Source organism: Micropterus salmoides, unplaced genomic scaffold (genome assembly GCF_014851395.1).
Source record: "Micropterus salmoides isolate LMB-PRFRI ecotype aquatic unplaced genomic scaffold, ASM1485139v1 Ms_hic_scaffold_21, whole genome shotgun sequence".
Classification (NCBI taxonomy): domain Eukaryota; kingdom Metazoa; phylum Chordata; class Actinopteri; order Centrarchiformes; family Centrarchidae; genus Micropterus; species Micropterus salmoides.
In genome coordinates this window covers 19,332,428-19,350,615 of record NW_024041262.1, presented here as the reverse complement: position 1 = coordinate 19,350,615, position 18,188 = coordinate 19,332,428, and the positions used below count along the sequence as shown (strand labels likewise).

Here is an 18,188-nt window from a genome sequence, read left to right as displayed (position 1 = left end):
TGGGAATAAAAACATGCCCTGATATATTATTTTTAGTGGTAAAAACACCCGTGGTGAGAAAATTCTGCAAACCAGAGTTTGAAAAATGTTTGAATAAGGAAGAGAGGAGAGTTTCAGTAAAGGTGACCATGTTAGCAAACATCACTCAGCAGCATTTCATGTTCACGGACATGAACCAGAACATAACCCAGTGCTGATTAATGAATTCTTCCCATTTAAACCAACACCAAATAACTCAGTGACCATCTAGATGCAAAAACTTTATTGTCCGATTGATGTTTTCTTTGACATTTTCACTTGTAAGTCTAGAAAAAGTGGGGTCGGGACCCATTACTTTGATATCATACTGCAACTGGTGCCAAAGAGCGGCTTCATCTACACATTCGGACTGTGATCACATGACTGTTTGCAGCTTGGATATAGTAGTGCAGTACTCTTGACCTTAACAGTTTGGGTCAAGGGAATAAGGAGCCAGCAACCGATATATAACACTGCAAAAAGAAATGGTACGGCTTTATGTGTGTGCAGTGATCCATCATCAAGTATTCTACAGGAGGGTGCAGGCTGACCTAGACTAACATGCTTACTCTACTATCGCCTCATGCACCGCAAAGTGTGTCGTCTAGGAAACAGCTAATAGTGCATTAAATGTTGATATTGTCCCTTTTCAGTTAATCTAGCACGCCTGTGTGCGCAAGTCTGTAAACCTTTACAAATTGTTCACATATATTCATCCACATTCTAATAAACGACACAGTGTTTTGCAACAAATTAAAACCCAGAAACGAAGAACATCAACAGGTGAGCTATACATTAAAGTTATACAAAACCAAAACAACTGAAAGCTTCACAAATAAGGAGAAAAGAGCACATCGGGGTTATAATAATGGGAAATATGAGGATGAACAAAATGCCAGCTAACCAGTGTGGCCTAAATCTCACATTTAGGTTTTCAAATTCACTGTATGATGAATAACAATTAAACACATTGAAATGTCTGAATTTGAATGTAACAGGCAAGTGCAAACACAGTTTTTGTTTGAACTGCAAATGAGTGTCCTCCTGCAGGAGATGCAGTTTCAGCGTCTTTATTGCTTGGTGGTACTTGCAGATTTCCAGTCCCACTACAATAATACTGACATGCTAAGATGGAGCTGTAAAAGGAGAGGATGGTGTGGTGGTGGTGGTGGTGGTGGTGGTGGGGTGGTGGGGTGGTGGGGGGTGGGGGGTGGTGGGGGTAATGCGTGTCTGGAGAACCAGTTTAGGGTTCAAAGTTTTTGTTTAAATCCAGTTTAGGTGACCATTTCAATCATGTACATTCCCATTCTGAGAGATCTGTGTTCATCGTCTTACATTCTGTGTAACATTTCATTTTCAATGCAATTTCTTGGCTCGTCCGCCACCTTGCAAGTTTGATCACTTCTGTATTCACATTCAGCAGAGGTGTTTGAAAATCGTGGGCGGGAATGAGAGGGAAAACATCAGCAGAAGTTGAAAGCTGCATGCGAAGTTGAGACGGGAGCTCCCTGATCCGAAGGAGAGGAGTCAGCGCATTTAAGTTCACTAAGGTAAGGTAGTCCGGTGTGAGCTGACTTTTATATATAGTGTCTAACCACTCATTCAACATACAGTTTATAACAGAGAAGAAGAAGTACATTAGTAATAAATCAGATTGCCGATCACAGTAGCCCCTGACTGTTTGGCTGGTAATAGAGGAGAGGAAAGAAAGAGGAGAGGAGAGGAGCAGCATGTGTTTTTCTAGAGACAGTGTCATAATACACAGCTCTCATTGGTTAGACCTACAGGTAATAAATAATAATGTAGCAGTAGGGTAATCATTGCCACAAAAAGTTAGATCACAGACAAAAAAAAAAAAGAAACTCCTGTGAGATAAAAGTGCACAGACGACAAGACTGGTGATGCCGTTCTGTTCCTCTTCCCTCCTCTTTCCACTCAAAGAGGAGTTTCAGCGCCAGCAACGACAATCAATCGATCCGGGGAAATGTTCAGAAAGGTGGAGGAGGAGGAGGAAGGGGGGGGGGGGGTTCCCTGTTCTGCGAGGACAGTATCCAGCAATGCAGCACTATAGCAGGGTAAAAACTCTGGACGGAGAAGTCTGTGTGTTTTTGTGTGTGGCTTTGTTTGAGTGTGTTACACAATGAGTGGTCCGCGGCGGGGATGTTTAGGACTCTGTCTGTCCCGGTTCTCTGCCCCCTGCTCCTCCAGATTGATATTGCTAGTGGAGGTGTGGTGGGGGTGGGGCTCCAAAACAGGCCTGTAGCCCCCGAGGTACATCAGACCTGAATGAGAGAAGAAGACAGAAAGAGGGCGAGATGGTTATGTTTTAAAACACTCATCCAGATGACACAGTTGTATTTCACCAGTGTTTATGTATTCCCTAACACGCAGCTACGAGATAGCAGTTCTATCTCACTCATTGTTTACTCAAGGCCGAACAATCTGTCATTTTTCTTGGTTTCCATTCACCTGTTACATGCACATTTTCAAGTTTTCAAGTTTTTTTGCTCAACTGAGATAGAAAAGTGTATTAAAAAAAAAACGACAATGCAACAACTAACAATGAAAACAGACAACAAACAATAATTCATGACATACATAGACAGAACACAAATAGTGAATTCCCAAAACAAAGCCATGAAAATATACCAGACCATTGGTGAAAATGGCAATAAACCACAGATGTTTGGCAGAGACCGGCTACAGATAAGTTTAAACAATTCCAGGAAGTTGACTAGCTGTGAACTAGGGAAATTAATATTCTAGCTTGGTTGCCAAAAAAAGAGTGGTTCTCGCGCAATGTAAAATAGAGGGATTATATGCTTATGTAAGTTTACTATTTACTTATTCGCAGCTTCAATTACAGAACTGTGTATAGGAAATGTTCGTAGGAATGCAACGATTACAGATTTTGTTGGTACGATTATAGTCAGAGGAATAATCACGGTTTCACAATTATCACGATTATTATGCATTAATTAATTTCACAACACTAGACATAAGTTGATTTTTAATATTTAATAACATTAACAATTATATTTCTATATGTAAGTATTATTAATATAAGAGGAATATTAACTTAATTTATCCACCAGGGTAAATTGTTATTGAGGAGGGGAATAAACTGAACTGTTATTGACATCAACTGTCATCCATACATACAAGTTTTAGTGAAAATTGAGAACATCTCTCATGCAGCGTTATTAATGACTGATATTCAGTTATTGGGTGTAGTCCTGGAAGTTTAAAAGCTCCTAATGTTATGTTAGTGTTTGACAGCAGGCAACATTTTCTCAACACAGACAAGAGGAGGCAACAGGATGCAACGTTATATGTTCAGTGACTGAAGGTCTTGAGAGGACAATGTTCTTCCATAAAGGGCCTTTCAGAAAAGAAGCGATTAGCACTGCGTGGAAGCTGGGTTCAGCGCAAAAGTTCAACTACTTTGACGTGTGTGCCAGCTTGCCGCGTGGTGCACGTTGCTTGACACACCAACAAACCTCCGTGTTGTGGCAGAAGCCATTGGAAATAATGGGTTTCATAGCAGAGCGGTGTTGTCGTTGCGGTGGGTTGGAAAGGTTACACCTGCTTTGTTTGTTTACGCACTGAAAGCCCCACTCTCACTGCTACGGGACTGACGGTAAGTGACACATTTATATTTAATTCCCTGCCAACTTGCCACTTTATTTAACTCTGCTGGGTGGTGATCCTGCGGGTGATGCATCAAGTTTAATGTAGTTAAAAAATATATATATAGCCGCAAGCGGCAGTGATCTGGAGTGTGCCATTATATATAAGTATAAGTTTTAAGGTTTTTGCTGTACAAACACTTTTAGCAGAGAAAAATAGCACGGGATCCAACTTAAATATCCCCATTGTTGGCAAGTAGGATTTGGGGGATTTGAAGCCTGGAACTTCGTATCCCCAGAGTAGGTGACTTACTGACTGACCTACTGGTCAGAGGCTGTTTCCACGTACCTTCTCACAAATTGAGGCAGTGACATCCCAGGTGCCAGACTTGGATATTTTTGTCAGTTTAAACTTAAAACGCTCAAACCATTTGTCCGATCTTAAAACTCTTTGAAAGACTATTCAAGATATCGGCCATTTACAAAATGTCTGTGTCGATTTTGGTAGAGTTAGAAAGAAGACTTAGATATAGATGTTAACTGATTTAGCATATTCTGAAAAATATAGAGTGACTGATTTCTGAATTGACCATAGGCTGTAGTGAGGTAAACTTTTGACACAGATCAGTGGATGTGCTGAAAACACTTCAGCTCTCCAGGACGTACAGGGGATTTTCTTAGATTTTTTTAAAGTTTAGAATGAGAAATATCTAGAAATTTACATTTGTTGTAATATGCCACGGCCATTTATTATTATTATTATTTAATTTGTGGTGACACTGCAGTCATCCTGGCCTGTATTAAATGTCACTTACCATTTAGAAGCAACTCCAAGACTGACCCTCATGGTCCTGACTCACAGTGAATAACAGTAAATATCAGCCAGGAAATTGAATTATTAAAAGTTTTAGGCCTCGACCACAGAAATATGAATAATGAATAACATTATAAATGAAAGCACTGAGTTCTACAGCAACTTGGATGACAAAATATTATGCATTCTGAGCTGTAATGGAGATACACAAAAAAAGCTAAGAGTACTCTGATCGATCGGCCACCAATCGTTATTGGCCGATAATTGCTGTAAATCGTTTGATTAGTGGTTTCTATCAAGGCCGATCACAACATGCAATACTTGTGAGACAATTGTCAATGTACATATAGCGGTCTGAGCAGTTCTCAAAGCTAGCCAGCACTAAAGCCGTCATGATGCCTGTGCTTGTTTATTTCCTAAATATTTTTGCTATAGCCTTTTTTGTTGCAGTCTAAAGTAGAAGTAAATTTATAAAGACTGTCCTGTTTTTGTCATTTATTCCACAGAAAAGCTACCTTTGTTAAGCTCTAAGTTGTTCTCAATAACCATGCATAGGCTGCTATGGTTTATGTTTTGTCTCTAAGAGAGAGGGAGTAGAATATGTTGCTGCCAATAAAAGAAACAGGTGTCAATTTGTGATCCTTTATCATCTGTTAATTAGATATTATAATACTTAATATACATTGTTTTTAAGAATAGTTAAATAAATATATAATGCTACATAATAAATATGTCTTCAAATACATCCAGCAATCAGTCCCAAAAATCCTGATCGGTGCACCTCTAAAAAGAGCAACACTTCCTGCTTACTTTTGAGACTGTCCTCAGCAGAAAAACGACAATACAGGTCGTTTGTGAAGCACGTTATTACGAACTATATTTATGCTTATAGTGGCAGCGAAATCCACTGGCCATACAACAGTAGCAAAGGAGGAAGTAGCGTGACATATTATAAATAGTCTGCGTAAGGAGGTACGATGGTTTGGTCGGACAGGTCAAACCCCAGATTTTCACTCAGGAGAATGGCGGAGTCCCATGTGAAACCAAGTGAATGTTGAGTTACTTTCATTTTAACGGAAATAGCATTACTGACTTCCGTCACATGACTCACGTAATTAACTTACTTTAACCTAAACCACAACGTTTTCCTAAACCTAACCAAGTAGTTTTAACCTTTGTTGTCATTTAGGCTTGATGTTACTTTCTGTTTGGAATTTCCAAAAACTTTAAAAATGGTGAATCACATTTTGAACACAATTCAATCATGACAGACAGATAAAATGTGCAATTAACAAAACAAGGTGATTGTTACGGTGCAAAAAATAAAAGAACAACTATAAGTTATGACCCTGGTGTCTGGCCTACCATCTAGCCATGACTCCATACCTAGTCCTCAATGTGCACTGGGCACGACTCCTCATCTGTCCATCCGAAAGAAGGCGAAAGAAGGAAAAGAGACAACGGAGAGCAGGGAAAGAAAGAAAGAAGAGAGAAAGACAGAGGAAGGAAGGAAAATGTCCGGGAAAAGACAGCAGAAGATGTGAAGAATGGCGGGGGAAAAGGAGAGAAACAGAGAGATAACAGAACACTTTTACGACACAGGAAGAGAAAACATGTCACACCAACCACCATAAAAGACCAAAGGGGTGATGCAGATGAAGGGTTTAAAAGGGAAAGAAGCTGAGCGCTACGGGAAGGATGCAGAGCTAAAGGCTGTGAAACAAGTATGAACCAAAAATGACTGAACTGTTTCGCTTAGGAGCTGAATTAAACAACCAAAACTTAAAAACATAGTAAAGCAAAAATAAATTTGTCACCGTTAGCTCTCATCACAGTAACCCACCAAGTGGTAGGAGGCAGGGAGGAGGATTAGGAGAGGACAGGAGGAGGGAAGAATGAGGGGTGTGAGAATGAGTTGCAGATGTTTGGCAAAGCGGCTCAGAGCTGACAGACGCTGAACATGAACTTCAACTCTGGGATGGACCAGACTTTCTTTCTTTCTCTCTCTCTCACGCAAACAGAAAACACACACACACACACACACACGATAACATACACTTACACACAAACACACACACACACACACACACACAGACATACACCACGGCTTCAACTAAAGGGGAGAGGAGGGAGAGGGTGCAGAGCTAACCGGTACTGAAAAAGCAATGAAGCACCACAACACCAAAGGGTAGGGATGAAGAGAAGAAGGAAGGCTCCAGATCTTCATGCTGGGCAAAGATGCTACAAAACCTCCTCTCTGGTCCCTAACTGCTCCCAAATCTGCCAAAATAAAAAACCTAATATTTGTTTTTCTTGTTTCTTCTAGCTTTAAATTACATTAGCGTGTTAGCATAGCAAGCTAATGTGTCCGAAATCCTTAATTCTTCTGACTGAAAACTCATGCACTCTTTCTCTGTTACTCCCCTCAACTTTCCTGTCCTCCTCTATCTCTCCTCACCCCCTGCCTCCCTCCTCAGCTCTCATCAGTCCATGTTCGAGAGGTTGCCACTCACCGGCGAATCGGCTGTCGGGAGCCTGCTCATTATCCAACCCCAAAGAGGGCGTGTCACAGAGGGCGACGCCCTGATTGTTATTGGCCAACTCTGGACACCTGCTCCACCCACCTGCAAGCGAGGGCAAAGGTCAAACAAGAGCAGCCAGGCACAGCAGGGGGGAGTGGGACAGGCAGGGTGAGGGAGGGAAGGGGGAGGGTGTCAGAGGTGAGGGAGGTGAGGTTGGCCATGCTGGAACGCCATTAATAAAATGATAGATGATAAAATATTTCTATGTGGAGAATAGAAATATAATCTAAAATGGAGTTTGTCTTGGTGACACCAAGCTGACTTTCTGTAAAGCGATCGTTGTGTGTGGGCTAATTTTTTTTAAAGATTTGAGACAGAATTAAATCATAATCCAGTGTGGGGGGGGGGGGGGGGGGGGGGGGGGGCACATGACCAGGGTGAGCATATTGGCTCTGAGGCCTGCGAGGCTTTCTCTGCAAGATGTAACTAGAGAGAACAACATGTACAAAATGGACGGATTGTTTTCAGGGAAGAAAAGACAAACAAGCGATCCTCATTCAGGAAACACGTCGGCTTATGTTGCTCTCTAGTTTACTATCAATACTTCTTGCAGCACAAGAAATGTTTGCGTCTTTTCTGCCCAAAACCGACAGTTGAGGCTATTTTCATTTGTAATTTATTGGTTCAGAAACAGAAAAAAATTTGAGGACCATTCACTGTGATAATTATATATAGCAGGCAGACACAGTTGTAAAGCACTATGATATGACTATACAAATTAAGTTTGTATACATTTCTTCGTAAGAAATGTTATCTACAAATATAGTTTTATTACATATATTACCATTTAAGGCTGACCATGCGGTTTATACTTTGGTAGCCATCACTTTCATTTCTCTGGTTGTCTGTCACTGTGTGCAATGTTGCATCAATGTGATGAACTACTTTCATTTATAAAGTATTAACGCACTGGACTGCTACGTGATCTTATCCACAAAACGCAGTTTCTAAATTTATTTTCCAGAAATTGTATTGTATTATGACAGTATAGTATACCGATACCTTGATGATAAAAACATTTTTTAATGATTACGTTTTTTATCCGTATCCATTTTCCTTTATTATCCATTGTTTATATGTTCAGCCACGTCGATTCACTGCAATTTAGCTTTTGTTGTTCACTTTCTCTGGACAGAATACTAGTCACACTTGTGTGACAGTAAAATGGAAAAATAATATCTAAAGCATAATATGTTATGATATACAGTTTTTCATGTTTTTTTCATGAACTTTACTAATTTACACAGAACTACCAGACTTGAATAATTTTAAATGAAATGCCATTTTGTTTTCAAGCTCCCACTTACTCTTATATTCTTAATTTCTTAGCTATCACTCAACAGTGATTACTGATATTTAAGTATGACACACTGAAGCCAAAGATCTTCTGATTTTGGTGTTTATTTTCTCATTATTTAAGTAAGCTGACAAACGAGAGAAATATGAATAAAAACTGTATGGATTAGCATCTTTTTCTGTCTTTTCCAGCATGGCCAGATAACAGATACTGGTGTGTTTAATATATGCAAGTGCCTCATGCCTGCAGCAAGCCTGTGTGTGTGCAGCATGTGTGTTGGCGCCATTGAGGAGAAAATGGCAGAGATGACTGGGTGATTGGCAGCTCATCGCAGAGACACAGACGGGGCACATACAGAAGCTGTCTGGCAGCGCTGGTGCAGATGCACACACATGTGCGTGCAAACATACATCCTACAGCGCAGCGCGTGTGCACATTCACAGACTGTCAGGCAGCACAGGTCCGCTCGTCTCCTAAAGAACTGAAAGGTCATTCAGTAACTCACAGGTACTCAGAGATTGTTTCAGTCTGGCTCGAGGTGTCCGAACACACACACACACACACACACACACACACACAATCCACAGAGAGACTAATTTACATAAACAAGTTTCAAACTGTTGTCTAATGAAGGTGACCCATGTTGTTTTCACTTCAAGCCCTACTAGTTATTGAATCACACTCTCCATACACCACAACACTTTCTTTAGTACTCTCTCTCTCTCTCTCTCCCCCTCTCCCTCACACACCACACACACACACACACACACACACACAGATGGAGCATGAAGAAGCCTTCACTTCATGATGCAGCAGCTAAAAAAAGCAAAATGCACAGTGCAGAGCTTTTTTGAGACTGATGATGATGATATACCTCATACACGTACACAAAATACACAAGCATACAAACACATGTACACACAAACATTTATATAGACGTGCAAATCATGCAAATGCAAGCCAGTAGCCTGGTGTGCAGCGGAACCTCAGCTAAACAACACAGGATGCTTGTACATGCTCGTTTCCTGCTGTGAATGAATTGATGTTCCGATCAATTGGAATCAGCCAATATTTATTGCCAATTACTTGATCACCGGTCATTAAATCCACCAATGAGGAAACAGCAGATAGCAATTAACAACAGAGGTAAATAAATAAAAGTCTCTCAAATGCACTTTTCACTGCCTGATCTGTGAGCTGTGTATCAATTCAGGGCGTGGATCCTCCGAAGGATGCAGGGTTGATATCAGTTTGGTCTTTTTTCAGTGAGAGACTGTTGGGACACATGTCAGCTTTACACAAAATGTAAATTAGACAATTGTGGTGTTAGTAGGGGGTGCAGGCGAATACTCCTGCACCCCCTACTAACACCACAATTGTCTAATTTACATTTTGTGTGTTTTATTAGCTGGCTTGCAAGCTACTGAATAGTCTGGCACACAAGAAGTAGGCTGTGACTATTCGCTAATGTCTGACTATTTCAGTCAGACTTCTCCTCCCCTTCAGCTATCTTCCAACACTATATTGCATGGGCACTGTCGCTGCATCCTGGGCTTAGCGCTGCCCAAGACGACTGTGAATGGCTAAAAGAAATACAATTCACTCTCTATCTTCGCTTTGTTCTTGTTCTCTACCATATCCTGAGGGAAATATCTGCCTCTTTAGCTGCTAAATGCTCCACTATGTTCACCAGCTAACTGTGTCTCTCTGCTGTTATTGTGCTGAGCAGGTAGTATATAGTAGTTTTTTATAGCTTCTTCTCTGAAAACATCTGCCTGCTCCTGCCAAAAACAACACTATGAGAGCAATGACAAAAGACAGTTAAACAATGAGCTGAAACAAACTATTAAGCTCTGTAAAGATAAGGGGAGCTGCAGATTCAGATAATTCTCTGCATGTTCATCACTACGAGCGACTCTTTCGCATCATGTCATTGTTTTCACATTGTCCTTTGATACATTGTTTTTATAAAAATATAGGTTATAGGTGCTTTATGTAATGATTAAACTCAAATAAACTACTGATTGGCACACAATGGATTCTGGAAAATTGAGGGCTCTAAAGGATGCACGTTCAAGTTTGGACAAAATAAAACTTTCTCTGCCAGATTTGGAGGAGCCTTTGAAATGGAACAGGTTTTGTTGTTATGACATTATGTTATGGCTGGAGGATTCAGGTCCTGAACTGATGCACAACCTGAGGCAGTTCATGTTCTTGTCCATCCCTTCACAAATTCTAGACAAGAAATTTTGCCTGTGGTGGGACTCACTCATGCAGTATCTCAGGATCTTTGGGCTGCTTGTGTTTTACAGGCTACGCAAGTTGCTACGAGATCATGGAGGAAAAAGAGAACTTCAAAGTTCCTCATTAAACTAAATTAGGACTATTTTGCATGTTACAGATTTTATATATGATTGCAGTGATAAAATCTGATTTGAGGATTTAGTTCTTGCCACATCCAGTCCAGTTTTGTGAAACCACAAAAGAAAACTACAGTGGGACAATCGGTGACAATACTTAATACATATTAGAATAAACTTTTGTCATTTCAGTATTTTAATTAATTCCTAAGAGCTCGGCCTTCACTGCCAAGTAGACCAAGGTTCTAGTGCACACATACTGTATAACAGCCATAAGCCATTCACTCCAGATCAGATACTGCATGTTGTGGTGGTTTCAGCCAACAGTATGTGCATTTTGAAAGAGACTGCCCCATCTAGAGGACAATATCTAACATTTATTCCCTTTATTTTGAAAGGGCTTTTATTACTTAGCCATGATTCAAAAAGATTTACTGACAGCAACAATATAGACAGCTCACTCTATAATATATAGTTGTATGAAAAGGTGTATATCTTTTTCACATGGCCTGAAAGCAACAAATGCAAGGGGAAGTGAGGGTGAATGGTGAGGGATGGTCACAATAGTTACCTTTCCCATTGGACGGGGAGGAGCAGTCCTCTTCAGTGACATCGTTTCCCTGAAGAAAACGGGGAGAGGAAGGGGGCAGTATTGTAAAATTTTAAAGTTAGATGAATACATAAAATTAGCATTAATGACACTCTGCTCAGCAAATATCAGTGTATTACAGTCACCTCTGAGTCCTGCTCCTCTACAGCCACGGAGTAGTTTTGTTCCTTTGGCTCCTGGGAAAACTCCTGAATGAAAGAAAAGATGCAAAGGTGCAACATGTTTATAATAAATGCCAGGGTCTTGCAGCCAATTTCTCCTCCACTCTGGATTCCTCACCCCTTCCTGCTGCGATGGTCCTCGGCTCTCCATGGGGGCGTCCTGGTTCTCCTCGCCCTCCACGTCTCCCCCATCGTCCCCCCCGGCCTCGCCTTCGGCCCCGGCCAGGTAGGACCCTGACATGGAGGACATGGTGTCAGTGCTGATGTGGGAGTGCTGCGAGTGGGACGAAGCCATGGACATCACTGACTGGACCAGGCTGCAGCTCACTGGGTCTGGCAGACAGACGGAGACACACATCACAGTCGAGCTGGGGGTCGGATTATCTTTTTGGTTACCAGGTGAGACCATTTATTTTGATTCCTACTCTTACAGAATTAGCAACAGCAATGTTTCGTTATCATATTAAAGGTATAGTTCAACATTTTGGGAAATACGTCTATTCACTTTCTTTCAGAGAACTATATGAAAACACTGCTACATCACAACAGTATGAAGCTTAAGTGTGGAGTTGATTAGTATAGCTTAGGATGAATACTAGCAGGGGTAAATAGCTGGCCTGACTCTGTCTAGTGCATAAATAAGCCAATCAGTGCTTCTAAAGCCGTGTTTCAACCAAAGGAACTATACCCCGGAACTAGGAACCTTTGGAGGAATTCACTACGTTTCCACCGAAGGGACCAGGGTCTAAATTTAGTTCTAGGGTCTTTATTTTACCCCCCCAAATAGTCCCTGCTTGGGGGGATAGTACTTTCCGAAAGTACCGGTACTTTGAGGGGGTGGGGCTTGCCTTGCAGTGAATTTCTGAATGGACGAGTAGAGGTTACTGGCTTTAAATAGAGTATGTCGCGTGTTTTTCTACGACTGCTCCTCTCTTTCCACCATTGTTTGCAAACCAATAAATCACAAATCAGATAGCTTCTTGCCGATGTCTGCCTGAGATCGTACGTTGGCATTAAATGTATTGCTCGGAAATTGCAGCCAGCGTGCAGAGGTGTGTTTACAATGAATAGCTGATGCAATCAGGAAGTTTCTACACAGAGCTGAAGTCGGTCTTCTCTTCAAAACAAGCGGATCAGCTGATTACAGCAGGTAATAAAGCTTGTTAAAAATCCTGTTCCGTTTAGTTTATTTAGTTTTTAGTTTTAATAACCTTCCAAACTGTCGCGATTTTATTTTTGTGCTGCTTTCTCTGTGCTGGATTTATTTTATGAACTTGATGGCTCTATCTAGTTTGTTATTAAATTTGCAACAAACTTTATCGTGGGTCTCTTCATTATACTCCCACACAAAAAAGCTTTTTTTAATGGTCAAGCAAAGCCTATAGATTTTCATTATATTCCAATTAGATCTGTTGTTCATTTATACATTTTGCTCATGGATAGTGGTTACAAATAATGATGCCAGTCCATCGCTTTGTACAGCGTAGGCTGTCCGTCAGCTGGTTAATTTGCCTAATCTTTGCAGGTCTTTAGACCAAGGTGGAAACGCACACAACAATAGGCTGAAGGAACCTTTTAGCTCCTTTAAAAGAGATCCAGCGACTTAAAAGAAAACAACATTGTATTAATTGGCGAGTTTCAAGGTGCTGGTAGGCGCATGTTTAAACTTTAAAAATAGCTAGGCTAGCTTCCCCCTGCTTCCATTCTTTATGCTAAGCTAAGCTAATCGCTAATGAGTGGTAATCATCTTCTCATCTACTTCTTAAACTCTTAAAGAAAGAGATGCAGTAATTTCCAATCTCATAGCTACCTGGATATTTCTAAAGCTTGTCTGAGTATCCCAGTTTTTTTGACTCAATTCAGACCTCTGTCAGCAACACAAGCTGGAAGCCTGGTTACACAAGGATTAGTTTTGCTGAATGTTTGAAGTTATTAATTCACTGAGCCTTTCATTCCAGCTGAAATCACAGTCTCACTTCCTGTTTTCCAGCACATTTCCCATAAAATCTGATCTAGTGACACCTATGTAAAACGATGAGGTGGTGTAAGCTTATGATTTATTTATGTTAAGATTTTCCATGCGGTACCTTGAGCTCTGCTTAGTCTTACATTTACATCTTACATTCACATCATTTAATAAAGAGACTGTAACAAGGAGAAACAAACAGCACGTGAGATGCATTCACAATTTAATGTAAGATAAACAGTATTAACCCCACCTAGGGAAATTGTATTTCACACAAAAAAGAGGAAGTACAAGAACAGCTGCATAGTCTATAAACTGATTTCAGACATGTAGCATTGCTGGCTTCTTCACGCTGTTCAAGTAAATTCTCTCAGGAGCTGCATCAGTCATAGATTTTAAATCTTATTTTGCAGTTAAAGTCTTAATTAATGACCATCTCGAGCACGAGTGCTGCTTGGCTCTGCTTCTCTTTTAGTAAATCTCTCATTAGGAAGAGAATTCTCCTGCAAGTTTAATAATGTCTGACAGTCAGACAGTTTCAAGCCAGAGTAGGCAGTCCTGTGATACTGAAGGAGACAGAGCTGAGCTTCGGTGGGCTCCGGCCCAGTTTAACCCCTGGTTGTATTAGGTGGTTTCTTAACCTCTTCTGCCCCAGTCGCATTGAGTGAGGAAACGTAATTTATATAGAATTATCTGATTTGAGAAGAATCTCCTGAACAACTTTAAATCACCTCATTCATATATTATTTGTGTATATTCTTTGTTCAAAAGTTATGAAGACTGAGTGATACATGTATTACAGTGATGTTGGAAGGCAGAACAAGAAGAATTTAGTTATCTCTCTCATGTTGCTGCTGCAGCAGCAACATGAGAGAGATTATCTGTATTTTGTTTCATTACGGACTGACTGACTGGCTCTATGTAGAAAGTATTGCATGTAACTTGAACGACACACAGTGTGACTTAGGTAAGAGCTGTGTCTTGTTCTGAACCAAATTCAATAGAATATTGACACTAGTATAGGGGGTGAACAATACCCTTAATTGGACACTTAAGTGATTCTCTGTAGGTTTAGGAAGGACAAATATCCCCAGACAGGAAGTATCCTTTGTTGCCAGTCTCCCAGGCTGGGCTTCAATAATCAACAAACAATTGTGCGACATCATGAGTTTCCTGAGATCTTCTGAAAATCATGAGTGAAGAAATAAACAATATGTATTTTGTCTTTAGGAAATATAAATGCATTCACTTGCTGAAGAACATCCATTGTTGCAGTTTTCAGCACTATGCCGAATGTTTGTGTTTGTCATTTGTGGTTTGGTGCGTGGGCTTACATTGCTATCTTTATGAGGACCAATTTCAGTTCTAAACCATCTCAGTTAGGACATTCTTCTACTGTGGAGACATTTTGGCCAGCCCTGCTACTTCAAAGGACTGTTTGAAGGTTAGAATTTGTTTTTACAGTTATTTTGTTCGAAGAGTTAGGGGCTAGGGAAAGCACGTGTAGAAAGACAAATGTCTGTGTGTGTACCTTCAGGGGAGGTGATGGTGGAGGAGAGCGGGGTCCCGGTGCAAGATGACTGGTCGATGGCTCCAGACGAGGACAGAGTCAGGTTCTCACTGTCGGGAGTGACTCCGCTCTGTAAAACAACAATAGTAGCGATAAGACAGGAGTTCAAAACACCACACGATCCTCCAAACACAAACGTGTACATACCCACAGCCTCTGGAGATACCTGACACGAGATAAACAAAAATGTATTTTCTCTTTGTCTCTGTTCCACACACACACATACACACCTCCTGCTGGTCCACAGCGAGTTTGTGGCGACAGGCCTCCGATTCACTGCAGGACTTCTCATCCTCCTCCTCTGGAAGTACAGAGGAGTTCTGGGAAAGGGACCTAAATAAACAGGATAATAGAGTAGCTTCAGACAAAAATAACAGGAGTGGGTTTGATGTAGCTGAACCAGTAAAACACAATAAAACAACACTGAGAAGAAGAAAAAAAATAAAAATAAACCCATATAATGTCAGTAGGACAGTTATGATGAGTAAGAAGACTGTATATTTGAGTATGTTGTAATTAGGGCACATTATTTTCAATGTCTTTTTTTTAAATAAACCAATGAATTAACTAGTGTTTATTTATATTATAATTTTAATGGTCAAAATCAGATAACGCTATAGCTTATAGAAATATACATGTTTATAGGGACATGTCCCAACCTTCCGTACCCAAATCTAACCTATCAAATGTTGAAGCCAAGCTCCAACCAATTTTTCTACAAATTTCAAAAGATGTTGTCATTTTAACTCCTCATACTGTTAGTAGTAAAATCTATCCAAAGCTGCCATATTTGCACATTTTCTCCAAGAACAGTAGAGAGTAGCGTCTCAGTGATGAAAGAACAGCGGTTTGAAAATTGTACAAACTGGATATAAAAAACATAAGTCAACAGAAATTACATTAAATTTTCTCTTTTTGGACTGTAAACTATATTGAACTGTGACTCGGAAATAATTCCCTGAAAAGGGATGACAACAGCAAATACATTCCTATGACTTTATGTCCCCAAGCCATCTGCTATTCCAAGCAGAAAAACTGTCACTAATACTAATTAAAGTAGACTCACTTCGAACCACTCTTCTTGAGTTTGAGTCCCTGACTGGAGTTGGAGTGGTCTAGCGGGGAGAGGGAGCGGGCCGGTGCCGGGTGAGGCTCATTGCTGTACGGGGGCAGTGTTCCTGTGACGTGGCTGGGACCCGAGTGGAGAGGAGGAGGGGCCACTGAGGAGGTGTTGAGGGGGCCGTTCAGCGCCTCCAGGAGAGACACCACCTCGTAGCCCGGCGGGATGTGCTCTGACGCCTGCAAACCAGAAGAAGACACTGGGGATGTGAGTTTACTGGGACTGGTAATGATCATTATTTTATATATATATATTTATTTATTTTTTTGTCTCACCGAGTGTTCCTCTGAGTCAGAGGTCTGTGAAGTGATGACGGGATTAAAGCTTGTAGGTGACAGAGGACTGAGCTTCTTCCTCATGGCTCGGATCTGCAGAAGAGCTCTGAATGCTTGGAGAAAAAGGATGGAAATAAAAGAGATTTAGATATATAAATATCTAATAATAATTGCACTGACAACTACTTTGCACTTATACTTAAGAACAAATATAAATATAAATGTTAAGTATATATACTTTTATAAATTAGTTTCACACCACAGCACACGGATATATTTCAAGGCCAAAATCATTATAAAAAAGGCCAAGGTGAAACTGAAGAGCTAACAAAAGTGAATTCTACCAAAAGGTGATGATTTGACACCTTTAAAAAACAGGGGATCTGTAAGAGAGTGTCATCACTTATTTTTGACTTCGATCTAAACACTCACATTTCGCTAATTACAATAAACATGGGTCACTTCTATTTGTAAGCTAAGTGGGGGAATTTAATACAACTACAGATATAAATGAGCCTAAAGTGCTGTTAAATAAGATTCATTGTACAGATCTGAAATTTAATGGTATAAAAGCTCAAGGTAAGCTCAACAAAAGAAAATCTGTAATTGAACTTGTCGTGAAAAAGAAGTGTGGGAGATGTTTGGTAAAACCTTGACTGTTACAGAAAAGAATCAGCATGAGCCAACTGCAAGAAACACTCTTTCTGTCTGTCTCTCTCCATCTGTGTGTACGATAAAACAATGCTGCAGATTTTACACCGTCAAATGTTACAATGTTGAATTTAAGTCGCAGTTTCCTCTGCTGCAGCGGTCAGTCAGCGCAGATGAATCAGTTGCTGTGGCTATTTTTACATTTCCCATATTTAGTGCCTCTGTACAGGAACGCCTTCAAATACATAGTGCATGAGACAAAATTCGATATTTAACATTATCATTTTGTTCCATTGCACTGGCAAAAAACATATCTTTCTTCTCCAGTTGCTGAGTCTAAAAAAACTGTGATTTCCGCTTGGCAACCTTGTTAATCAACTGCACATTAAACATTGCTTTCTTTCAAAACACCAGATTGTTATTTGATTCCTCTGTACCTGATGAAGAGCTGAAATATTCTACTTTTTCTATTGTAATACATAGAAATACAAAAAAAGAAGCATTAACAGTGTTGGGAGGTGTCTTCATAAATTTTCAACAATCTTTTGTCAGCAGTGGAAACCATTTTGTGTCTCATTCTGGAAAAATAAATTCTTCATTGTTGATGGGAACTCACGCAGTCTGCAGATGGGGCAGCAGTTGGCCTGGTAGCGCAGAGTGTCTGCGCAGGCGTTGCAGAGACACAGGTGTCTGCACGGCAGGATGAGTGTGTCTCGCACATCCGACAAACACACCACACACTCGGCACTGTTGTCACTGATCTCATCGTCAGCAACCTGGAGATAAAACACATTTAAATCTTCAGTCACTTTAAAAATCAGTCACCGATTTATTTCACTACACTTCCATGTCACTTCTGATGCACTCAAAGAAGAGCAGACAGGAAAACCTCTTGTGGAAAACCTCTTGTGTTGCCTGAGATTTACCTTTGATTCTTGGCTGTTGTATTTGTTCTCTATCCCATAGATCTCCTGCAGTAGATAACTGACTCCATCCACCTGGGAAAAGGAACATAGTCAGGGATAAAGGCTGCAGGTCTCATGGGCCAGATGTAATGTTCAAGAGGGAAATTTAGCTTTGGTGTATCTTTGTCTTTCAAAAGCATAAAAAATATTACACAAAAAAAGGAGGAAGG

At 40.5% G+C, this 18,188-nt stretch overlaps 1 protein-coding gene across 6 annotated transcripts in view; it reads right to left on the bottom strand.

The window, feature by feature from the left end:
• Positions 1-247: 247 nt before the first annotated feature.
• rnf157 (ring finger protein 157) overlaps positions 248-18,188 on the bottom strand; it is a 28,130-nt gene continuing 10,189 nt past the window's right edge. For 2 of the 6 annotated variants that reach the window (XM_038736533.1, XM_038736530.1), the window contains 11 exons: positions 17,980-18,051; positions 17,670-17,829; positions 16,403-16,515; positions 16,074-16,306; positions 15,238-15,340; positions 14,969-15,077; positions 11,590-11,804; positions 11,436-11,498; positions 11,272-11,320; positions 6,975-7,085; positions 248-2,300 (listed from right to left, as the gene is read on the bottom strand). In XM_038736533.1, the coding sequence (XP_038592461.1) occupies positions 2,152-2,300; positions 6,975-7,085; positions 11,272-11,320; positions 11,436-11,498; positions 11,590-11,804; positions 14,969-15,077; positions 15,238-15,340; positions 16,074-16,306; positions 16,403-16,515; positions 17,670-17,829; positions 17,980-18,051 (1,377 nt within the window). In that variant the 3' untranslated portion in view covers positions 248-2,151. Of the gene's footprint in view, positions 2,301-5,847; positions 5,883-6,974; positions 7,086-7,110; positions 8,822-11,271; positions 11,321-11,435; positions 11,499-11,589; positions 11,805-14,968; positions 15,078-15,237; positions 15,341-16,073; positions 16,307-16,402; positions 16,516-17,669; positions 17,830-17,979; positions 18,052-18,188 lie in introns of those variants that run through there. The other 4 variants (XM_038736532.1, XM_038736534.1, XM_038736531.1 and 1 more) reach the window with 4 other exon arrangements.